This window comes from Vidua macroura, chromosome 9, assembly GCF_024509145.1.
Source record: "Vidua macroura isolate BioBank_ID:100142 chromosome 9, ASM2450914v1, whole genome shotgun sequence".
Taxonomy (NCBI): domain Eukaryota; kingdom Metazoa; phylum Chordata; class Aves; order Passeriformes; family Viduidae; genus Vidua; species Vidua macroura.
In genome coordinates this window covers 6,576,625-6,602,689 of record NC_071579.1, presented here as the reverse complement: position 1 = coordinate 6,602,689, position 26,065 = coordinate 6,576,625, and the positions used below count along the sequence as shown (strand labels likewise).

General features: G+C 38.4%; 1 protein-coding gene across 3 annotated transcripts in view; it reads right to left on the bottom strand.

Moving 5' to 3' along the window:
* BRINP3 (BMP/retinoic acid inducible neural specific 3) overlaps positions 1–26,065 on the bottom strand; it is a 199,303-nt gene that overhangs the window by 40,378 nt on the left and 132,860 nt on the right. For all 3 annotated transcript variants that reach the window (XM_053985680.1, XM_053985683.1, XM_053985681.1), the window contains 2 exons: positions 19,519–19,624; positions 16,872–17,108 (listed from right to left, as the gene is read on the bottom strand). In XM_053985680.1, the coding sequence (XP_053841655.1) occupies positions 16,872–17,108; positions 19,519–19,624 (343 nt within the window). The remainder of the gene's footprint in view (positions 1–16,871; positions 17,109–19,518; positions 19,625–26,065) is intronic.

Here is a 26,065-nt window from a genome sequence, read left to right as displayed (position 1 = left end):
TTTAAGGATTTGTTGACAAATAAAACACTACTAACAAGGATATATGTTTTTGACTTAATCTTTAAATATTTAGTCTTGTGGATTTATGTTACAGAGTAAGCTTTCTTAGCTAATTATGTTATGACAAATTTACAGTACTGCATTCTGAGCTCCTTGTTTACCTTTGTAACTACTTTTATTTCTATATCTTAAACTCTGAGACTCTAAACTTTCTTTTATTCAGCTTAACATGTCTCTGCTTTAAATTATAAATCCACATTCTCGCTTCTAGCACCTAAGTTTGGGAGCCTTTTCCAAGGTCTCATATCAAATCTTGTGTTTAATCCTAAGCTTTGGCTTACAGACCCAAAGTTCTGAGAGCTCCCTGCATTTCAGATTCCAGCACCTGCTCTCTGTTGGAAGAGAACAGGAGCCCTGATCTCTCTGCTGTGAATATTTTGATTTTCCCTGGTATATTGCTACAATGCCTGTATAAGACTGTCCCACCTACACAGCACAGTTCTGATTTTGTTTATTTGAGTGGTTTGTGGAACTTCTCCAGGTTGCCAAAATGTTTTGGGTTAGCTTGTTTCCTAAGATCCCTTGTTGAGGGATCCTTGGAAGTCAATGGATTTATACCTGCTTGGGGATTTAGAACACCAGGTGTCCCAGACTGAGAAGCAAGATGTATTCCATTGGCCATCTGTATAGCAGTTGTCTTCTGTTAATTGGGCAGTTTTCTTTATCTCTTCCACAACCAATCCTCTCTCAGGGGAGACATCTGCTGATAATGGGTCATTGAATGTCACTGCGTGACTGGTAAGAACTAGAACATCCCATTGTGAGATGCTCTGCCCAGAGGGAGGAGCCAAGCATTCCTACCTGGATATAATCTGAGCTTTTGGGACACCAGACTAAGTCTTTTCCTCTGGATTCCCAAGAGGAACAGCTGGGTTTTTCCACTGCATCTCAAAGGCAGACTACACCCTTCTACAGGATCACTGCTCCGAAAGAACCACGCCTGACACTCCAGGAGGACTGCAGCCATTCCAATTTGGACTGCTACCAACACCCTGACTAAAAGGGCATCAGGTTGTATTCTGACTTTGTCAGTGGTTTTCCTTTTGTATTGTTGGATGGATTTTGTTTCTTTTCCTTTTTCCTAATAAATTGTATTTCTGACTTGGAGTCTCTCACTGGTTTTGCTTTCAAACCAGAACACCAGGTTATTAGAGGTGCTGCAGGCTGACATCTGACAGCAGTGTCATGCTGGAAATATGAAAATACCAAATTTTCCCATGCACTTTTGTATCTTATTTACTTTAGAATAAACAGAGCAATTCCAGGACTGAGCTTGGAAACTGTCATTCCTGAAATTTCCTTTTAAATCATATAGGCACTCTTTCCCCAGTCAGTGTAACAGAGATCAGCTCAGGACTAAGGACGTTGGAGCAATTTCCTCCTCACAGCCCAGACACACTCTGCACAAAGGCAGGGAAGAGCCTGAGCCTGTGCAGTCAGGGCAGCAGGAGCAGGAGCTCCTTTGAGCCATGGCTTGTGCCTAGGGAAGTCTCAGAGATGTGCTTATGGAACACTAGAACTCCTAAGTAAATAGGAAAGTTCAAATTTGACATGGATTTCTATCAAAGGAAATAGAATACTGGGGGTTTTCCCCCTGCTGGTTCTTATTATGGCTGAAATAGATGACAACATACATGTGACAATAATTAAGTGAGGTGAAAATCTACATACAATTTAGTACAACATAAAGCACAGTTTGAAAATCATCTACATTTGGTGATATGCTAAGGAAAAAATTGTTTCATAGCAAAATAACTCTCAAGTAATTTCAGCCACCTTCTTTCAGTCTCCAGAAATGGCAGTTTCTGGGGAGATGACATTCCATCAAGCATCATTCTGTTGTTTAACTTAATGTCATATTTTCTGATGAGCCATTTTATCCCAAATGAAATAATATAATCTTATGGAAACAAAACTTTCAGCATTGGAAATTACAGCATGGTGCTTCAGTAAATATATAATCTTGTCTAATTGTGGATTACATCATCTACCCAAAATCAATTTTAATTTTTTTAAACAATATTGAAATCCTAAAAAAGCAGTCATATTTTCTGGGCAAAAGCAGCCTGACAATAACTGAAAAAATGTAAGAGTCTGTTGTTGACTGAAACATACTATTCACAATTTTATGTAGCCTATGTGTTTTCTAATATTAATAAGGATTTGGATTTTAGAGGTTTTTTTCATTTAACAAAGTTCAGTAAAAATATGTGTATAGGAGAAAACCCTTTTTTTGACATTATCATGTCAAAATCTACCGTTAGAGAGCAATTGTAATGAGCTGTTTTGTCATTTCTCTAAATAAGGCTTTAAGGAAATATTTTTCTCCCTTAAAAATCTGTACATCAGTCATTTGTACACACATCCTCTTTTTTAGTCAAGTTCTTTAACTTGCTCTAGAGGTATTAAAATTCTGCCATCACAGTCTAGAAGTGAGTAATACCTCATGCAAAAACTGTTCTGCTTTGGCTCTGACAAAATGTTACAGTGGGATTAAGGCAAACTAGCAAAAATCAACTGGTCTTTAACACATGAGGGTGTGATGGTGTCTGAACAAGCAATGATATCGACTGATGTGCTGCTCCAAGTCAGAGTGCTGCAGACAGCTTCAAAATTAGCTCAAGTGAATTCTTGTTCTCCACTGCATAGTTTTCTCACTCTCATAGTGTGAATTGCAAATGATCACTCCTCTGTACAAAGCACTGCTCCTTCAGGAAGCCAGCTCACTTCTTCAGAGTTCTGGGATCAGATGTTAAGTCAGACTTGTTATTTCCTTGGACACTCTGTAGTCCAAGGAGAGATGATCTTGTGCTTCAAGCATGTCAACTCTGACATCAGATTAACTTTCTCAGAGCTTGCTCCAGTCAGGATTTGGAATCTGCTGCAGTCAAGGCTCAAGTGCCCCTATGGGGAATAAATTTCTCCATATCCCCAGTGTGAATCCCTCTCGTTTCATTTGATGCCTGTTGTCTCTCCCCACAGAGAGAGCCAGAGCCTGGCTCTCTTTCCCTTCCCTGCAGACAAGGTGGCTGCTCTGTGTTCTCTGAGGTCTCCATGCCCAAGGCTGACCAACCCCTCTTGGGTTCTCCAGCCCTCACCTCTCTGGTGACATCCCTGACCACACTCCAGCTTCCTGATGTCTTTCCTGTACTGTGGAGCCCCGAAGTGGATGCAGCATCTGAATGTGGTCCAAAAAGTACAGAGGCTAATCCCCTCCTTGATCTCCTGGTCCCTCCTTTGTAGCACCCAAAATGTGGCCTTGGTGCTGTCAGGCCACTTCATCCTCTGCCCCAGGAACCTTCCAGCAGGGCTGCTCCTGGCCAGGCAGATCCAGCCCCAGCTGTTGCTTTGCCTGTCCAGAGCAGAATTTCTCTTTTTGCCCTGTTGAACTTCACCGGGTCCTTCTTGTCCTGGTCCACCAGCTTGTCCAGCTCCCCCTGTATGCCAGCCCTGACCTTGAATATTTCTGTCTCACTCCTTCAAACTGGCAGCATCTGCAAATTTGATAAGAGGGCACTTTCTCCAAGTAATTGCTGAAGAAAGTAAAGAGAACAAGTCCTGGGACAGACCCTGGCTGTATTGAACTTGCCACCAGTTTTCACATAGGATGTGTGACCCTCTAACCCTTTTCCTCACAGGCCTGTGTGACTCCTGATGCATTCCCAGTTGTGCCATTCCCCCTCCCATCCATGAGATGACGTTCCAGAGGCATGTGCCTGTAATAATGCCTTTCCAGATTACTGCCCAACAGATGAAATCTACTTAAGGAACTCAAAACTTTACATTAAATTAAAAAAAAAAAAAATCAGCTGCAGTTTTAATTCGTTCCTGTAGTGTTTTTCCTTCAAGGTAACCTGTCTCCTTGTCTCTGCTAATCATTTGCCTACACCTGGTTTTAATAGGACTCCAGCCTTCCTTTGGCACAATTCCTTCTATCAGGAAGCCAAAGTAAACAGATAATGTTGCATAAGGGAAAGCAGTGACAATGACAACCAACAAGAATATTCAGACCAGAAGCTCTCCTTGAAAAAAACCTTAGGAAATATCTCTAGTAGCTCCAGAAGTTTATTTCCCTACAGAAACAGTGACACGGAGCAGCAAAGTCAGCCAGCCCTGCTGTGTGTCCATTTCAGCGGTGATTATCTGCTGGTACTGTAAACAAGACTATTATTTAATATAAATACTGACTGGTTTTTCCTACAGGTTAGGAATTGGAAAGAAGTCTGCCATCACACACAACAGCCAAGGAAAACTGCTAAAAATGTCACCACCAAAAGGGCTCTTAAGTAGAACTGTGCAAAGAAAAGGTGAAAGGATTTTTAGAATTCTAAAGTTATCTTAAATTTTTATACATTTCCTAAAATTTTCCAAATGCCTCTAATTCCTCTGAAATCCTCTAATAGAAATATTGCAGTTTTCCTGTTTGCTTTGAATCAGTCAAAATACTTCACCTTGATGGAATAGAATTTTTTTTCATTGTTATGTCAACTTTTAGTTTCATATTATAACATCAAAGTTATGAAGCAAAAAAAATTATAAATTAATAAGCATTTCAAAATGAAAGCTAAACACTTTACTGCAATCCTAAAAAAAAAAAAAAAAAAAAACAAAAAAAAAAAAAAACAGAAAAAAAAAAAAAAAAACAAACCAAATTAAAAAAACCCAAACCATCAAACAAAAAAAAAAAAAAAAAAAACAAAAACAAGAACAACAATAACAAATTTTGAACTTACTCAAAGATTATTCCTGGTTGTTTTCTTCAAAGTATCTGTCTTTATATTTTGTAGCATCCTATATATAAATCTTAATCTCTGCTACACTTCAAGAGACTTTTCTGTTTAGACTGCAAACTCTTCAGAAAGGCCTGGCTCTTATTATACCTTTATAGGGCAGTCAGCACATCAGACCCCAAATTTAATTGTTGCCATTTATTACAAATAATAAAAATAATTTTGCCTATTGTTCCAGGCAACTGCACCCTCCTTGGAGCTGCAATTAGCGTAAGGGGTGAGAGTTCTGGAAGGAAAGATCTCCTAATTCCCATTTTATCACACATTTTACTGTATTGTTTGTGCAAACCTGTTGCTGCTCCAGCAATGTGACCACCATGTTATCATTCCTATTCCATAACAATGTTTGTTTTTAATTTTAATCAGGGCAATAAATATGATGGCGAGTCAAATACCATTGTCAGCTGTAAATCAAGACCTGAAAGCACAAAGCTGGAAGTCTGAGAGGATATAAACCATGGGGCCCACATTTCAAATGGTTGGATGTGATTGCTGTTCATTAAAGTGCTGCCTCAATATTGTGTGGATGTTATTAAAGAGATTTATAAAAGATAGATGTTTTTTAAAATATCCCACCATGATGCAGAAGCCTGGAGAAAACAAAGTGCTAAAAATGAACATATATTTGTTTTTATGTTGCCATGAATTTTAGTTCTTCGTGATGCATTACTCAATTTGTCAAAGAAGTAGCAGCTGTGTTCCAAGAAATATATGTTTGAAAATAATCCAATTCAAAGAAGCAGAAGAGTGCAGCTGGAAACAACCTTATTTCTTCAGAGAAGAGACAGTAAATCTGAATTTTCCTTCCCCTTCTCCCTCCAATTTAGGCTAAATCAGCCAGCTCTCCTGATAATTAAAACATTTCCTTCTCCAAAGCAAAGGATTTCTCCTTTAAACTTTCTGAAGGACAAAGGGAAGGGAAGAAATGTGTGTTTTCTGCAAGACATGGCCTCTGTTTTCCAAAGAGGAAAGGAGGTCCACACTTCCTTTTGGACAGACTATTTGAAGAGGAACAATCCAGCTGCTACAGAAACCTCAGGAAAGCAAATTTGGATGATTCTGGCAGTGGGGCAGATTTGGAGGGGTGGGGGGAGTGGTTTAGTTGATTTCTTTTTGAAGTGAGGAATGCTGCGAGGATAGCTCCTCTCATCCCTGTGCTCTGCAAAAAGGGAACAACAGGGATAAGTGTCAGCATGGAGGTGGAATTGGTGGGGAACAGAGATCCTCTGGTCAGTCATTTATATACATAATTCTGAGGAACCTCTTGTAAATGTTAAAAGTGATCAGAGGAAATGGTGTCAAGCTGCACCAGGGAAGCTTTAGATTGGATATTAAGGAAAATTTCTTCATGGAAAGGGTTGTCAAGTATTGAACAGGCTGCCCAGGGCAGATATGTGTATGAATATACAAACACACGTGTACATGTGTGAGTTGTAGAGTTAATGCTAGTAATGTCAGCCTGTCATAGGAACACGAAAGAAAAAATCCTCCTCTCACAAGGCTGGAAAGTCTCCTGGTGCCACATAAAGGTGAAATAATTTCAGCCAAAATTGGTAGTGAAACCAGAATATCATCCTATAAATAGTGGATTAATTCAGAAGTTCTGCTGGGCAGGAGATAACCTTGCCTGGATTCTGCTACAAGCTGGAAGGGCTCACATTTCCTACAATGAAGCAACATGTTTCTTGTTGCAATCTAAATATGACCTGGACAGCAAGTTCCCTTTCCAGAAACCAAAAAGCCAGACAGATTCCACAGCTGTCTTTGTAAGTACCAGCGTTTGAAGGCCATTCCCTTCATCCTGTCAGGTTTGATTTTGGTTCATTACTCCTTAAAATGTTTCTATCCCTCCCCTTCAAAGGGATGGCCCTTGGAAGTCATAGTAAACTTTCAAGAAAAATGTCTCAAAAATTTATCTACAGGTTATTTGGGATTTTTTTTTTTGTTAAACATTTTTATTACTACAGTGTGGTTTAGAAGTAGTCCTGCAACATGGATGTCCCAAAGTCCTTTTTTATCCTTCTACAGAACTATAAATTCACTTAATGCATAAGACCTATTCCTTATGGGCAGATATAGATATAACCTCTGTCAGTCTAAAGTTTACCTTAGTTGAACATGCTGGCAACTCCTACAGTTTGAAAACTGGGTAGGGTAAATAAACATGGAATGATTCACAAGAGGATAAAGGAGGGAAAAGAATGAGTGAAACTGAAAAATGTTCTTGGAAAACACATTGAAGTAAATAAGCAGTGTTAAGCTGTTCCGGGAGAAGATTTAAGAAGCTATGAATCAGAACAGACAACACTGCCCTAGAAGAAAAGAGAGGCCACAGAGTGACATCACTCTTAATAAAGAAAGCCCAAAGCTGCCAAGGCAGGTTGGAATTCCACCAAGAACGAGGGAATTTTGTCACTAGCTTTGAAGGGAATTACATTATGTCCTGTACATGGTGGACATAAGTAGAATTATATTAGATCAAGCCTTCTGCTCCTCCTCTTATTATAATGTCATCACAGTGTTTGAAGTATCTCAGAGTGCAGTGCCACATAAAACTTTCATAAGTTGATTTGCCAGGTGCAGCTTTAGCAGGAGTTGTATAATGCTTTTAATTTTGGAACAGGGGCAATTATATCAGCTGTACCATCATTTTTTGCAGTAGGACAGGAACAATTTAGACACTGACCCTCCAAAGACATTATGCACATCCCACCTGTTCATTTAACTAAAACAGTGACACCTCCACAGGGGTGGAAGAGCTGGGAGGGGAGCATTGGTCACAGTCGGAATGGCAGCTTGGTGTATCTGCTCATGTTATTGATTAAACTTCCTGACAACCACAGAGGGAAGTTAATTACTGGGAGGCAAATTAACACCCCTGCAAGATAATAGAGAAAACAATAATTGTATTAAGAACTCAGGGGGCTAAGTTTTCCTGGCCCTGAGCCTGAGGCTGTAAGCAGTGTTTGGAAGCAAACCACCGCTCCACTGCTCAGGGGCAAATACGTTGAACCATATTGATTGAAGTCTTTATTCTCTGTGATTAAAAAGCACCTTCAGCTGCCAGTGAGTCAGTTCAGACTGTTCACAAGGAGTCTTTCAATTAAGATTTCAAATGGGACTCACTTTCCATGGCAATGGGTCTGTCCTGGTCAGCAAAGAGGGACAGACAGTGTTGAGTGACCCGGGCACGTCTGGGATGGGCTCTGTGCAAGGACTCTTGGAGGGGCATCCCCCAAACCCACCAAAGCAAAGCTCATCAGACAGCAAGGTTAGATTTGTGGCTTCTATAAATTGAAGAAATCCTCCAGCATTCAGTCTGAATTCCAGATTTCATTTTTAGTCTCATTTTATGTGCATTTAAATTGAATCACTGCAGCTGGAAAAGCAGGAATATGTCACTGGACTAAGACAGGACTTCCAGTGCAAACTGCCTTCACTGCAAATGATGGAGTGGGCCTATGAATTTATAGTCTGTCTGTGATGCCAAGTCAAACCTTGTCATCTTGTGACGTTATTTAGGATTTGAAATCTCAATACTGAGTCTGAAAATCATTCTGGGCATCTTTTCTCCATTATAAATGCAATAAGTTTCTTCTGATCAGAGTGTACAACACAACGTCTCTGTTTAAACTGACATTTCCAAATTATGCCTGCAGTTACCATCTGCCCTTTTACTTCCTCTTAGTAATTTGAAACAGGTATAAATGAGACATTTGGTACATGTTTTAAAATGTCTGTCTTAGAATGTAGTTTCTCTTTGAGGGATTTTTGTTGGCCTTTTTTGGGGGAGAGCTTTTCTGGTTTTTTTCCAGGGGGCAGGGGGTGGTTATTTTCTCTTCTCCTGTAGCAGAAGAACCATAGCAAACACTATAAATGCCAAGATAATTTTTAGCTAGAGATTAAATGACAGTCTGAAATTTTTTAAGACAACATCACTGTATTTTACACAGGAGTCATTGAGGGCATTTTTTAGCTCTTAGGGTTGTCATTATCACTGCTGGTAAGAAGGAAGAAGGCTGGGACCCAGGTCAGTGTCTCCATGATGTCAATCTACAAACTTGGCTGCTGGGAAGAATTACCTTTTGTACTTGTCAGCCAGGTGACTTTGATTTGGATGCAGGTAGAGGCAATAAAAAGGAATCCCACAGTGTCCTCTTCTGCTAAAGCAGTTTTAAGAAAGGATTTGTGCCACAGGAATAGCAAAAATGTGAGCCTTATTGAGGTGGCAAACAAAATTACACTTGATTTTTCTGACTATATAGAGGGATTTTTAAGATTAAATTTCACAGTCTGAATGCAGATCTGCTGCAGCTTTTCTGGAGCTGTCCATCAGGAAGAACAGGACAGCAATAGTTTAAAATTCTTGTCTGAGAAGAGGAGAAGATTGTTCCACTGGTTGCATTCCTTAATGCACTGTCAGGAAATATTAATATAATCCATAATTAAGGTGATTCCAGAACAAAAGTGTATGAAATGGTGAAAAAGCTAGTACTTATCCAATGGTGCAGACTTCTTGCCCCCTGTGTCTTTATGTTGTGATTCACATTTGATCTTGAAGATTTGAATTTGCCTTTGACTCTCCTCATAATGTATTCTGTGCATCACAGAAGGTTTCTGTCTTCAGCACTGGACAATCTATTCAAATTTATTTACATTACTTTTTTTCTAGCTTGAAATCTAGTCTATTCAAATCCAAGTTAAAGATATAACTTTATATTTTGTTTAACTGCCTAGCTTTGCACTTGCTGTCTCAAAGCATCATCAATATATTTTTAGCAAATTAAGTCCAGCTGTATCTGTTATTTTTTGATTGCTACAAAAAAAAGTAGATGAAAAAGTAACTCAACAGATGTATCACTCTTTATTGCTATGTGCTCAGCGTCTAGGAGTATCTACATGCAAGAGTTATGACTATCATTCTCTTTTCTAAGAAGTACTAAGAGATTTGTGTAGCTTTTGAGATCAAGTATGATCACTTGCTATGGCTGGGTGTATTGATTGACTGTTGGACTGTCCCTGATGTTGGGACAATCTCAGAATTCCTATTTTGTAGCTTCTTTACAGCCTCAGCGATCACAAAGGCAGTGCTGTCCATCTGTAACAAACACATGAGGCTGGCATGGAGTGTAAGGAATTCTCCCCTGAGCACCTGCACTTCCATGTGTGAGCCAATGCTCATTTCCAGCTTTGATTTTGCTGTATTTTACAACAGTTTGCAACCTGGCTGTTGGAGCAATTTCCAGTGTGAAAACAGGGATCAGGGTGCTCCACAAAAAACAGTGGAACATTTTTGAAGCCAGGAGTGAGGGCAGGGTCCTGTTTTATACAGACAGAGCGTGTGACCACAAAGGGTTGGTCAATCTTCTGTTGTGCTCGGCTTTCCTAAACCAATTCCACAGATGTGATGGAAAGAGTGGAAAGAGCCTTTCTTGTTCCTAAGTTGGTATTTTGCAGCATGGGCTTACTTCATTTGGGAAAATATGAGCTGAAGGAGAAGCGAGAGTTAGGAAGGTGTATGGTGATTTTTCACATTTTGCAGTTTTGAAAATGGAGATATAAATTCATGGCACTATTAAATGGATAATTCTCTAAATCTCACTGCAGATTATGGAATGCTGGAGATGATCTTTCGTATTACTTTCTGTAGGTTTTGCATAAAAGTAATTATATAGGATGCAAATGCTACCCCCCAAAAAATAATGAAATGGTTGGACTTCCTCATCTTCAGTATTACTGATTTTTAATTCAGTAATAAGCTTATCATCTCCTCTATTAGAATCCACTTTCTCCAGCCCTTTAAATCCAATTCTTTTATACAAGGGATTTTGGGAACATCATTAATTCAATCACTGTAAAGAAAGGGAAAAATATAATTGAACTGAGGAACAGGACTCCAAAGTCTCCAAAGCAATCTCTGCTGAGCAAACAAAAAAACTTTGTTAACATCTATACAGTGCTATGTATTAACTGAGGTTCAGACCTCATTTTCAGGTGAACCTTTCAAAACTGCATTTTTTCAGATGATTTTAAGTCTGTACATGTAAAGGGTAACCAATGCTCAATAGCAAGACATCCCAGAGTTATTAGGAATTATGGAATGCATTAGACATGAAATCCAAATCCAGTGAAACCAGGGATTTAAGAATAGCTTGCACCAGCAATTCATTTCTGTTAGTATTTGCAATCAGGGCAGTGATGGTGGATGGATGGACAATGAAAAATAGTTTCAGCAAATATTAATGTGAAAGTTAATATCAATTTACTTTGGCTGTACTTTCATCACTTGCACTTTCTGTGATACTGAAATTTACCTTTTGAATTATCTCTGCAAAGCAGATACAGAAGTGACTGGAAAAAATCAAACTCGACATTTTAAGAAGTTGTTTGTCATTTAAAGCTGTAGACGGATGCACTTCAAAATATTTGCAAGGTGACTTTTGATTAATTCTGTCTGTGTCCAACGTGTCTGTTGGAGTGAGCAGTGTTTGTGTTCTGTGGTCAAACCCTTCAAGGGCCTCCATGGCTCTGGCTCTGCTCCTCTAAAGCTTCTGCTGGACATTCAAGCCAAATCCCTGAAGTTAATGGACTACAAATTGTTTAAAAAATGTTATCTTCACTTCCTCAAACACTTCAAATGATTCACACAGGCACATATTTCAGCACTTCACTGAATCACCCTTGAGCCCAGCTGTGACAGTCAAATTTCTGTCCAGTTTGTGGTGGGTGTGCTCTTTCCTTCTATCTTAGCTGGTATTTAAACTAAATGTTTAAAAGAATGGGTTTGTTGTTTCAAAGCTACTTTGAAATTATGTATCATAATATTTATTGTACATCTCCTGATCCCATGCTTTCCAAGGAAATATTCCAAAAGGGATTTTGTTGCATTCAAGGGAGGAAAAATCCACTGCTAAGCATATTGTGAAATATGCAGAGAGAAGGCAACAAGCTCCCATTGCATGTCAGATATGTGAAAATAAATGCTTGATGGAAGATTTTACTTTCATATTTCCAGGAGGTCTCATAAATGCTAGTGATTAAAAAAAAGAAATTATGAAAATGCAATTTTGTCCTTTTCTATTGTGTGAGCAACACTACCATCATGTCCTTATTTCTTTTGATAGCCTTTTTCTTCCAAAAAATGAAATTACACTACAGGGACTGCTACAATTTTTTTTTTTTTCAATGTCAACTGCCAGATCACCTTAAAAGAAAATTGCTGTTATTTAAATGGAGTGTTCAGATTTCCAAAGATACTCAGCAGCCAGGATCAGGAAATGTGTGATGGCACAAGAAATGTTTGATCATGTTCTTATCCTTGTTGTCAGAATCCAGAGCCTGTGGATGGTTTTGGGGGTCTTCTTGACTTTCCTATGTTTTGGAACAGTGGATCATGATCTCTGGAACATGCTAAATTTCCATTCAGTGTTGTACGTCAGAATTAGTTTCTTTGTACATTAACTCTTTAACACTCTCAAAATCTTCCCAAACCAGTGATGTGTAACACAGCAAATTTTTTATCTGCATCGCCTTCAACACTGCCCCAACCATAAGCTGTGGAAGTCCCACCTACTTCCAAAATGGCAGAATTTTTTCAAGGAAACTTGACACTCTTTATTGAGGGAAACAAATTACATCCAAGTGCTTAGGTCACACCTTTTTCCTGAAATAGAAAGGTGGAGTTCACTGAGGCACTGAGGTAGGAGAAACACCTGGACAAGTAGGTGCTCCTTTATTGGGGCAGAAGGGGAACAAGAAAATTGGCAATATTAAAGAACAATGGAATACTGAAAAGGTGAGGAGGGCTGCAGGGACACTCGAGAAGATTGCACAGCTTTAATCTAACATGGGTGGACTCCATAGCCTGGAACCTCTGGGAAACTTAGTGACCTGTGAAAGCAGCAGGTCAGACTGGATCACCAGTTTGTTTGTTGTTTTTAGTTGTCCCATCAGGCTACAAAACCCAGTGCAAGGCTACTTTCATGCATATCAGGAAAGGCAAATGGAGCCCTGCTTGATTCCATTAGAGGTGATATTTTTAGTGTTAGTGGTAAGAACACAGCTTCTTGGAATGTTTGAATGATGGTCTCAGGGAGAACTTTGCTTACACAGTAATCCAGCCAAACGCCTCAAGAAGCTAATGAAATTTGTTAATAAAGGTTGAACAGCTTTCGTATGGATTTTTGATAAGGAAACAGCTGCTCATTTTCTTGGGTAGTAGTAGAGTCTGGAGGCCACAAGATCTGATAAAGGAAAAGCAGATGGTTCAGAGTAAACAATTGGAAGAAGCTCTTATAATTTTTTTTAAGATCTTAGTACATAACCTGACACTAAGAGGTTGTACAAAGCTCATTGAGCTAATGGTGATCAAATATTTATTGCTGAAGGGCAGCTAGAGAAATGAAAAAGGCAGCCAGATTTACTGAGAGATAAATAACATACTGCTGCACATCCTCCAAAATGGGATTTGAGTAGTTAAAAGTGCCAGAAGATCCTGAGTGAAATGCAGTCTGCACATGAGGATAACCAGCACTTTCTGACTTGGGTTGTGCTTGGTCACGTAACCTGCAACAGCCAGAGTGGCTCAGAGAGAATTGTCACTACCAGCAGGCCCAGATTGCAGACCAGAGCCTTCCTGTGTGGAAACCAGGACGATTCTCTGATCTCAGAATGGTTGAGATGGGGAAGAACCCCTGCTCCAAAGCCCTGCTGAGGCAAGGCCACCTCGACCCAGCTGCCCAGGACTGTGGCCAGTCAGCCTTCGGAGAAGTCCAAGAATGGAGGCTCCACAACCTCCCTGTGCCAGCACTAGGTCATCCTCAGTGAAAAACTGTTTCCTAGGAATCAGGAGGAACCCTCTGTGTTCCAGTTTTTGCCCATTTCCCCTTCTCCTGTTGCTGAGCACCACTGAAAAGAGCTTTGTTCTGTCCTCTTTGCACCCTCCCTTCAGGTATTTATATATTGTCCCTGAGCCTTCTCTTCTGCAGGCTGAACAACCCCAGCCCTCTCATGCTTTCTTCTTCAAAAAAAAAAAACATTCGTCAGTTGTTTTATCTTGAGTAGACAGGAGGAGAGATAACACAAAGAATAAACAAACCATCTTAAATAGAATATTTACTTGTTCCTCTTTAAACGAAATCCTGCCCACAAACACTGAATGGCCTCAAGTGAACCCAGTAAGTCTTACAGGTCTGTATTAGGGGACAAGATTTGTTTCTGGAGTCAGAAGACTAGTTTGTAACATCTAGGCTAAGAAAGGGTTTGGAAGCATAAAAGGTAAAAAATATATTCTCTTGTATTTACCTTTAGCTGACTCTGGAGTTCACAGTGTCATAGAAAGTAACTCATTAGTTCATTAATTCCCCTGCCATTAATAGTAGACTATATGGGCCAGCAGTGACTGCTCTGGTTATTTTGCCCCTTGCTGCTCAGACTGAAATTATTTCATAATCTGGCCTCCTTTCTAGTGAATTCATTTTTTATTATTAATAGATTAGAATAAAGCAACATACTGTTATTTCAGAAGCTGACTTCCAGTGATTTAGACAAAGACTTAGCAGTTCTTTAGTTTTCCTGAATAAAGGTCACTTTTGTTGCCAGAACATGCTGTTAACATGGATCAGACCACACTGATATTTGTTAATAATTTTTCATTATGGAAATATTGCTCAAGCTACAAATGTTTCAGAATATGTCTCAATGGTTATATATATATATATATATATATATGTATATATATAAACATTCCTCAGTGTGGCTGGGAATCAGTGTGGCTGGAAATGCTTACAGATCATGTGTGACAGCACTGGAAGAGCTGCTCAGTGGTAATATATGATTTATATGAGGTTGGCTGCTCAATGACTAAGCTATCAATCAAAAATACACATGCTAACTTTTTTTCCAAGAGCAGACCCCTACAAGGTTACCTATCTCATCTTCCCACAAACATCTTTATGCAAAACACTTCATGAGATAAAAGCAGAAATATTAGATGCTACCTCTGAGTTGTGGAATTCATGCTTGGTATATTTATTAGATTGAAAATGATTTTAATATTTCAAGGGCTAAAGAGGGGAGCGTGGCATATGTCTTAATGATGTTAATAACCTAAATTTCACACTTCTTAGTAACCACACCTACAAGCAATTACCAAATTGACAGATATATGTGAAGTTGGCATTTTAGTGATTCACCCAGCAGAGCTAAAGAGTCTTTTAAAAGCCCAGAATTTAACTCTTACCAATTTTCCCCTGACATTCGTGTCACAGACCTGAGCATAGCACTAGAAATGTAGCTGACAATGATTCAAACTCATAATTAACTTGATGTCCATTATACAGCTCGCTGTAAGAATCCTCCACAGACCCAGACATGTGTGTGTGTGTCCTTCCAGCTTGACTAAAATTGCTGTTAAGTAGGTGCCTACAAAGGACATTTTTCAGGCACTGAACAGTGTCACAGCCCATTCAGATAGGATAAAATATGGCAAAATATGTGCTCTCTGAAGAGTCAATATATTTGCCCCAGTTTGCAAAGTAGTAAATGATAGCATGGCTCCACAAATAATTAAAGGTGTCCAAATAGTCATTGGGAAAATGCACCCAAATGTACACAAAACCAACACATCAATTCATGCTTTTACAGTCAGACATGTCTGTGATCCTCCAAGGAGAAATATTTTAAGTTCTGATGTCCTCCTGCTGAAAGTGAGAATGGGGATGGGAAAAGGGCCTCAGATCTTCTAAACAGACTCATATAAAAACAGCATCAGGTTAAAAATTGCAACAAATGACATTTTAACTGATACAGGGTCTCTTGAAATTATCAGGTCTCTTGAACTGAGGAATCAGTCTTTAACAATAAAGCAAGAAATAAAAATGGATGTATATAAAGTACTGTTCATTCACACTCTTTTACTGATATTTATTCTACCCTTCCCTTGACCACTGTTTGGTCTTCCTCCTTTTCTCTTCTACTGATTTGTTCTCTTTCTCCAACACAACTCATTAGAACCTGTGTTTTTTGTATTTTTTCCTGACTTTTCCTTATCTCCCTCAATTCTTTTTTTTTTCTCAACAATTTTTCCCAGGTCTGCTGAACTCTCCTTACTTTTCCCACCATATGGCTAGACAGCTGTTTCTGATAGCACTGAACAACTGAGTTGTGAAAACAGTTGTTTAGAAGCTGATTTTACCTGTAGCTCTGATTCTCTGTGGGATGGGAAGTTCTGATGATCAGGACAGGTGAAATGATGTATGAAACGATGGATTTTTTTTTTTTTTTTTTTTTTTTTTTGTTAAGGTTGGGATTAAATTAATGAGAAGATGGTATTTTTTAGGTTTAGATGTTAATTAGTTTTTATTTATATTATAGTTTCACAACCTGTGAGTTCCATAATATTTTATTTTAACAAACTAAAAATGGAATTGTATTTTTCTTTTTATAAGGTTTTTTAAGAAATTATATTTAAATTATTTTCATTTTTAACTCAATAACTAATTACTCCTGTTTTGTAATGTGGATGTTTTGTAATGTGGATTTTTTTATTTAATTATACAATGCTACTTAAATTCATTAAGAAGAAGGTGAAGAAGAAGGACTAGTTATTGTTTTAAAACTTCTATCTTGTTATATATATATTATTATATTCTAAAACTTTAAACTCTAGGTTTTTTTGCTGTGTGATGGTATATACTTCTATTTAAACTATACACTTATAATTTTGGTCCTATTATTTAATTTTGGAAGTTTTCTTTACGATCTCAGGTTAAATGTAGTGTTTTCTTGGGGATTAATATTTGTCAGTATAGAAAGTCTAAAATTCTTAGTAATTAGGGTTCTAGCATGAAAGAAACTTTGATGCATTAGGAAAATCTAATGTGTCACAAGCGAGTTGTAGAAACATGGATGGGGCCAGCTGAAACCCAAACCATTCTATGAGATGCAGCCAAAGAGGGGGGAAAAAAATTAATTTAAAAAAAAAAAAAAAAAAAAAAAAAAAAAAAAAAAAAAAAACCTCACCAGATTCTTCAAATTCACTGTTGTATGCATTCCAAGTCTCACTTATGCGGAGCAGGTTCTCTTCCATGGCTTGAATGTCCATGTAGGGACAGTTGCACTCCGGGAATTTGGGGCCGCACTGACACCAGCAGTCATTGTCCTTGCAGATGAACTCCCCCTCTGAATTGCAGGCAATGTAGCTCAGAGCTGCCTGTACAAAATGCTCTTGCAGGTACTCAGGAAGGATGACCTGAAGACCTGTAGGAAATGGAGGAAATATTTTGGTGTTAAACACAGAGGAAATTCTGGAGCTGAGCAGCTTCCCCGGCTTACGTAGCAAACAAACAAACAGTTATGAAAAACAAAAATATATGGAGATTTCAGGACAATTTGCACATCTGTCCAGCATTTGTACTATGTCGTGTATTTCCTTTCTTAACAATTATTTTCAGACATATTCCTCACATTTCCCTCTCAGCATGGAACATCCATCCACTAATGAGTAACCTGTATTCCTCAGACAGAGCATTTATTGCCTTAATCTTTCTAGGGGGATTGGGTAACATCAACTTCTCCTTGCTGAGTGAACAGCAGCCAGAGCCTTGCAGCAGGAAATCACACAGCTGAATTATAATCCTGGTGCCAGCAATAATGCAGATTCTGAAAATGCTGATGAAAGGAAAGCAGCCCTGAGAGACAGAGTAAAGAGACAGCATAATCAGAAAAAGAGGTGTAAACATTTCCATCCAAAATTGGGCTTGTTTTCCATGTTTCCTTTGGCACAACAACATGTAGCTTGTCTAAATAACTCATTATCTCCTGTGATTCTGTAGGGGCAAACTAAGAAGGAAGGTGGAAATTGGGTTGGAAGAAGTCTTTGAAAAATAAAATTTGGCTGATTATTTTTCTAGCATTGGTAGCAAATTGCTGTGGTACAGTCAATTGGATGTGAAGGGTAGGGCTACAAAACCTTGAGTAAGAAAATTCATTCTTAAATCTACATAAGTTGTAGCATGGAAAGGGTGCAAAGTCCATCTCCTGTGAGGCTTCAAAAAACTCCTGCTACAATTCCAATGAATTTCTCATCATATCAATGGGGTATTTGATGATATAAGTTTCTTCTCCAGAGGCACTTGGATGATTTCACAGAGATTTATCCCTTATTTTTAGGTATATACAAAACTATAGCTATAACGGGAATTTCAGAACCCTTACAAGTCAAAACTCATATCACAACTGCTGAAACCTGGTCTGGCTGTGCTTCCTTCTGTCTCGTGTCAAAATTTGGAAAACTCTGCTACTCTCTTGTGAAAAAACATTCTTTTTCCAACCATAGAGGCTGTGAAAGGAAAAAAAAGCCTAGTACAATTCTTTCATTAAAGAGTTTTCACAGTTCTGATAATACATTTCTCCACATGACAACAAACCAGAGTCTGAGAGATGCAAAGATTATTTTCCAAATTCTAACTGACAAACGTCATGAATATGCTGGAAACTGTCAAAAAATTATATTTTCTGGAAATATTCATGGCATCCCAGTGGAAATGACAAGTTTTTTGTAAAAAAGAAAAATCTCTGGGAAATAATTTTATGCTTTTATGGATTTAATTGGTTCTTGGGAGAAAGGAAATATGGATATTTTAAGGAAGAGTCATGGAATCATGGACTATCCTGAGACTGAAAGGATCACAGGAATCATCATTCCTGACATCTGTTCCTAATATCACCAACAACCTCACACTGTTTGTCTGAGTGATTTACAAACTCATATAGAAAACTTTAAATCTTGGAAATAACTGTATATCTACCTTCAACTGCAAATTAAGAATTGTATTGCTCTCTCATGGCGTAGAGTCAGAAGTGTGCACAAGCACACACATTAAAGAGAATTTAGTGCTTGTTTTCATAGTCATAATTTGCTCATGCTTTATTTTTGTAACTGAAAATAAAAATTTATTAATGGCCTAATACCATAAAGGGTGACTTTTCAAAAATTTTTATGTCTTAATATGTAGGTCGGGAAATGCTTTTGCTGGGATTTTGAAAAAAATATTTACAAATGATGACTCTCTTCTTCCTTTTGCTTCCTCTTTCTGCTTCTATTTTTCATTTTTATTTATATACAATTACTACTATTTTCCTAACGAGTGAGATTTTAACCTTCCAAGTTTTTTTTGTTTTTTTTTCTTTTTTTTTTTAATTTCCAAGAGGAGGAGCGCTTTGATTCCTCCTGATGTAGAGTATTTGAAAATGTACACCCTGTTTTTCTGGTGACTCCATCAATTTTGGTGCAACAAGTGCAGGGGGCGTAAGCTACTGCTCAGTATGTGCAAAGCAGGCTGAGCACACTAAATGTCACCCCCAGCTTGGTGGGATCTCTGGGAATTCAGGCTGTTTAAGAGGTGTGCCTCTGGATGCTAAATAGGGATGCAAAATGTTAACAGGGCCATTCAAATTATTTTCTGATGGGTGCAGAAATTGTTTCCATTTGAAAGGCAACACGAGGTACTGACATTTCCTTCACTTTGGCTGGAATGAACCCACTGCACACACTCACACACAAAAATTAGGAAAATGACCTTTTATGAGGTGAGAGAAAGAAAAAACAAATAGCGTGATAAATGTCACCCCATTCCAAAAACAAATTAATGAAATTGCACCTACATACCTTGCAACTGAATCTTATTTTCAGGACTCTGAACCAGAACAGAGCTGACAGAATCTAGGTTGTCATAGTTACTGCAGCCGAGGGGACCCGTCCGTGTCTCTGTCACCTGGTGGGAAGGGAGAAGCACTCACTGGATTATCCAAAGCAGATGAGGAGTTCAGAAGATTGCTTCATAAAGTTTCCCCCTATTTCAGCCAGAAATACATGTCAGACTTAATTATGGTGACAATTAAGAATATACGAATATACATAATTAATAAATAACTATTTAATTGCCAAAAGGATGAGTGCAAATGTTTTAGCAGCAGGAAGTGCTGCTTCTATCACAGAGAATCCTTACAAACACCCCATCTTCACAATAATACACAAATACTACAGTAGCATAATGCTAGAGTGGTGTAATGCCACACCAACAGTCTAAAGACAATTTATTTTCCACAGCTGTGGGAATTACAATGAGTTTGCTAAATACTCAGTTTACAAAATACTAAAATAAAATATAAATACTAAGTTTATAAAAAATGGACTGTCATTTTCCCCTCTTGAAAGTTGTGCGTGTGACAAGTCCTACTTTAAGTCATGGAAAAAGCTTTGACTATTCCAGTGAAGAAGATCAGGATTTGGAATTAAAAACCCTTTATGAACTGTATTTATAATGGTGGTAATGATGGGATTTTTTTTTTTTTTATTTTCATAAGGGAAGGGCCTAAGATAAGTTTAGGCACAAAATTCTGGATATTCTGTCTGTTGTAATCACCAAATCCATGGCCACAGAACCAAAATACAGCTACATTTATCAAAACAGAACCTCCACCGGCAGAGCTCTGGCTTAACAGTGAAGGTTTAAATTTGGGAGAGAGCAGTTATTTATATCATAGAATCATTAAGGTTGGAAAAGCCCTTTCAGATCTTCAAGTCCAAACATTAACCCAGCACTGCCAGATACACCACTAACCCATGCCCTAAGCACCACATCATGGTTTTTGAACACTTCCAGGAATGGTGCTTCCACCACTGCCAGTGACTGGCCATCCTTTCAGTGAATAAATTTTTCCTAATATCCAAGCTAATTGTCTATCCCTGGTGCAACTTGGTGAGTAAACACATTTAAATAAATTTTAAAAATTTACATGCTTCCTGGAATATTATGTATAATTCTTAAGTGTTAAGAGTTTCTTTCTAAAATGAGAAGTACAACCAATCCCTCTGTCATGCACCTCCCAAACTGTTCTCAGCCACTCTGCTGGAACTTCCTACTTCTCTTCCTTTGACTGTTTCAGAAATTATGGCCAGATTTATCCTTATTTTGTACCTGCCTCAGTTTTGAATACAACCACTTCTATTTTCTGTTACTTCAGGTATCATATTCGGCTCTGGATCTCCTGGAGAATAAGCCTAAATTACAGGGTGAGGGAGCAAATTTCCAAAATGCAGACATGCACTGAGCAAGTGCCAGCCATGCAACCAGACAACAAATTGCAAAGAACAGAAGGGAGAGGGCAATTTGAACAGTCGGATTTGATGGCAATATGAAGGTTTGCTGATATAAAACCTGATTTTTCATGTTGCTGAGGGTTCCCTGGCTCGCACACAGCCTGTGGGTGGCTGCAGCTGGGCGATGATGTCCTTGAAACCTTCTGAGTTTATGTTCTTCTGATTTATTCTTCTGAGATTTCACATTCTTCTTGCCCTTTTGCAAAGACTATAGGACATTTCCTGTCATTTCAAGCTCCTGGCACCTTCCCATCACTTTCAGGTGGAGTTCCTGAGGGTGGACAGCCCATGGAGAGGACACAGAACTGGCCTACACCAAACCTGTGAGCAGAACTCGACATGCATGAGGAAAAGGGACCAAGCCAGGCTGTGTCCTCTCTGCACATATTTGGCAATCTTTAATATTTATGACAGCAGCAGATTTGCCATGGTTTTTGCTTAATCAGCACAAAGACTCTTGCAGAGGGATAAGATTTGGATTGGACATGGCTGGAATGACAATTGTGATTTGATCCTTCAGTCCTCTGCCAACAAGTAGTCTAAGATTCCATTCTAAAATATGGGTTTTTTTGGAAGTACCCCCAGTCCATATATAGAATCCTAATCTCTTTATGCAATAACAAAGAGTGTTACCTAGGTTAAATAAGAGAAATAGCCAGAAGACAAAAAAAAAAGGTAAATGTTGCAATGAATTTTATCCTTACTCTGACATATTATGCTCAGCATTCATCTGTGCAATTCTTTATTTAAAGATCCATTTATTTTAGTGATGCTTTCGTTTGCATATTATTATTATCGTTTTCAAGCATTTCTCTATAAGGCAATGCAGTTTCATAAAGTTATATGGAATGTATAAACTATAAAGCAAATATTACCATTCCTATCCATTCCTATTACTCTTTTATGTCCCCTGAAATCACAGAATAAGGAAGGGTGCTAAGGAGCTTTGTAGTTATTGTGCCCCTTTTTGTTCATATTTCTTCACTCTTATCTGAATTATGCCAGACATAGGTAGAGACTGCCACTGTTTTCACTGATAACATTTATAAATACATTGATTCAGAAGAAAATTATATAGAGCAGTTTTGATATGAATTACAGACAATCATTGCAGTGAAGTAATTAAAAATTGTAATAATAATAATAATAGACAATGCTCTATAAATACGTCAATAAATAAGGACCTTTTCTAAATGTTAATTTTTCATTCCAATCTCTATGTATATGTTATTCATTCTTTTTATTTTTCTAGGAATCTTCATATCCTCTGTCAGCTGCCTTGCTCTGGTACTCTTATTTTCTGCATAGAAAATACATTGCAACAAGAAATTCAAAACGAATAATTTCAGTATGTAAAAAAGAAATGCTAAGGAATATAAAAGTCATCCAACCTTCAACTTTTGATGGATGACAATTCTAGTCAGAGGTCAAAGCTATGCAGTTACATATGTTTTTGTGTACACTACATAAATCCTACTCCATAAAGATTGTAAAGTAGAAAAAAAAAATTGTGAGTGATTGATAAATGAAAAGCCTCAAATTTCTATCAAATTTTCAGATCAGATTAAAGGATTTGATTTTCCTGAATTATACAGGTACAGGCTAGTTTGGGTTGGAAGGGACTTCAAAGAATATCTAGTTCCAACCCCTGCCACAGGGACATTTCCACTAGGCTGAGTTAATCCAATCTCCATCCAGCTTGGTCTTGGACCTTTTGGGATAACTTTGGTGATAAAAAGGCAGACTAGAGAAGAAGAAAAAAAATTTTGAAAGGATAAAAATACATTAATTGTGGTTTGAGCCAAGTGTTACTGATGATTTTACATTTTTTTTTGTTTCAGCAACAATAGGAATGAAATTGGAAAGGCAATGGCACGTCTTTAATTATCTGCCAAGCAAAGAAGTGTGACTATGTTCAGTCCCAAGATCGCAGCTGAAAACTGTTTTGTCAGAATGAGTATGAAAAAAAGATGAACCAAAAAGAGGAGAGGGACAGGTAATAAATAGAAATTCAGATTATGCTGGGATGTAGCATGGTCCAGAAGTGACTGACATTGTGCAAAGAGCTCCAGAACCAATATTTGTTTTGCACGACCTGCAACCCACAAAGAACATTAACTCACAAACCAAAGCACCACAGAACAAAGTTATTAAATGACCAAAACCCCCTAAGAACCAGTAAAAAACACCTGTGAAGTCATCTGACACGAAGCAGGCAGGATGTTCTCCAGTGCCTTGTTTTCAGAGATTATCACAGAACAGGTGTCCCTGGGCAGCAGAGTTTTCAGTTCCCAGAAATAAACTCTAACATTTGGCATTAATGAGACAAATGCCTACAGTTTTCAGTCAGTTAAATCTCATAACCATGGTGATAATGACCCGATTATAAGTGCACTGAGAACATACCTCCTAGCACTTAAGCAGGGCTGAATTCTTGTGATATCAGTGGGTAGTATTTCCCTGGGAAACAGCCTGCTTTTTTTGTCCATGGTAATTAAGCCAACAGAAGACTTTCCTAATAAAAGGGAAATACGTTTCTGCAGAGATTTTGCTCCTGGTGAGTCCTTTTAAGCACATGTAGCTAATATTCCTAACGAAGTGCCCATGCAGAGGTGGTGTGTGCCTTGCATAAAGGACTGTCCTCTTTAGCAGGACTCTCTAAAAATGGGTTTGGCTTCTAAGGATGAGAAGTGAGCCAGCACAAAGGAGGATGAGGCAATTCTGCTGGTCACTGCAGAATAGGCAGCTATGCTGACATTCACATAAACCTCTTCAATGCTTCAAACGTTCAAATAAGGATTTAGAGCAAACTCCTCATATCTGCATGAGGGAGCAAAGTCTGCTCTGAGTGGCTGTGCTGACAGAAGATGGGGCAGAAGTGTGGAATGTGGAGAAACTGAAGCTTTGGGATTCTCCTGAGTAACACAACGGTGGTGCTGGGCTGTACCCGGTGATCTTCGAGGTCTTTTCCAACCATGATGCTCCTGATTCCATGAGCCTCCTACCAACCTCACCTTCAGGCCTTGTCCTGAAGCCCATGCTCCCACCCCCTGTAGTCCCTGCCCATTCTGCAGTCAATGCTCATTTCACCTTAAAAAAGAGTTGATCAAATAAATAGGTACTAAATGTACTTTCTATTTAGACGTGCATCTCCTGCCAACTCTTTTCTTTCTTTTCCCCCAGGCTTGACAATTTTTCACAAAAAGCACCTTTATTCCAGCACTTCCCTTTGCCACACAATAGTTGCTGCTCCACTGCCCTATATTTGTCACTGAACATACTAAAAAACTCCTGCTAATGAGTGTGCAATTAAAATAAATCAAATTGTCTGAGTGTTCCAAGCACTGATACTTCTCAGCTACAGGCTAGATGAACATTTCTGAGGGAGGTACAGACAAACCAGAAGCATTCACAATGTCAGAGGTTAGATTCATGTTTTCAATATGATTTTTTTAATTGCCAGGAATCTAAAACAATACCTCAAAGGCATGACATATTTTGAACAGATTTTCTAGCAGCATAGGGCTGACACTTTAATTTGAAGAGCCCCCTAACTCAGGAGACCTGGAAACACTCCCACCATATTTTTCTGTCATCTGTAATATGGAAGAGGAGCAGTAAACTTGATCTTTCTGCAAAAGAGATAATTGCAAAATTTCCATTAACTTCATTAGAAGGGAAATAGGGACTTCTTTCAAGTTTCTGGGCAAGGAGATGACTTTGAATTTTACTGAATGCTTCCCAAGAGATCAGTCTAATCCTTCCATTCGCACTTCTTTGTTTCTACACTCCCAGGAATTTACTGTGAACCAGATTGTTACCTTAAAATAACAAGGAAATTGAAATGCGTTCTTCTTACATAAAACATTAAATACTTCAGAAATGAGAATATTTCGGGAACTGGAGATGAACTCTCACTATTTGAATTCTGCTCTGTTACATCTGCTGAAAATGCCATGATTTTTTAAGGCTGTTCAGGTCTGTCTGATAGGGAACAATCCCCTTTCTGCTCAAGTCTATTCTCCACTATCTCAGGGAGCAATATATTGTCTGTAAGTTCTAGGAGAATCCACAAGAATATTGGAACAAGTCTGGCAGCACTGACAGCTCTGGCATCACAGCCACGATTTTCCCTTTTCAAGGACATTTGAAATCCGCTGCCTGTCAGATGTCACATTCCCATGCAACCTTCTGGATTGCAACAGGGGAGTTTGCAGGAAATGAAGCTGCTGGAAAACCAGTCAGGGCAGCCATGCCAGAGCCTTTATTTCCTGCACTTTCAGAAATCAAAGGTGCATCAGCCTCATACAGAGAATAAGGACAGGCATTATCTCCAAAAGAACAGGTTATCTCTTTTAATTAATCTTGAAGAGATGACAGTGAAGTTCTCTTACAGAGAAATAATAGATTTAGCAAAAATTTAATAAAAACAGAGGATTTTGTTTCAGTCTCCATTTAGCTACTTCTGCTTGCCCATATCTTACTTAAATTAACACTAATATTATTTTTTTTCTCAGCTTTTATTGCCTAAAGAGACAGCTGAGCAACAAACAGCAAATGAAATCTATATATTTGCTTTAAAAGATAAAATTAGAAACAGAGAGAACAGTGCAGATACAAATTAAAATAATATTTCATAAAAATCTCAAGGTATCTGCAGAAAGCAAAAGCAAAGATGCCTACTTAAGAAAAACCCATTGCCCAACTTTATACCCTTTTCCAAACATAATTGCATTACTGCAATTGCAGTAATTGCATATGAAGGACAAAAAGCTCCAAAGAAATTTGGGGGCTCATACTGTCTGGGTGAAATGTCTACTTACATTTAACCCAACTGCAAAATCCCATGCAAGGACTCCCCAAGAGTACTGGGTACAGGTTTTGTATCTTCATGGACCAGCTCCAGCAGGCAGTGATGAGGCCACTGGGATTTTTCACTTTGCCCCCATTAGTTTCAAGAAGACAGAATGATTTGCCTATTTATAACTCACAGATATTATTAGTCATAATAATACTGCAGGTGAATGGATTTTTTTTTTTTTTAATGTTGGGA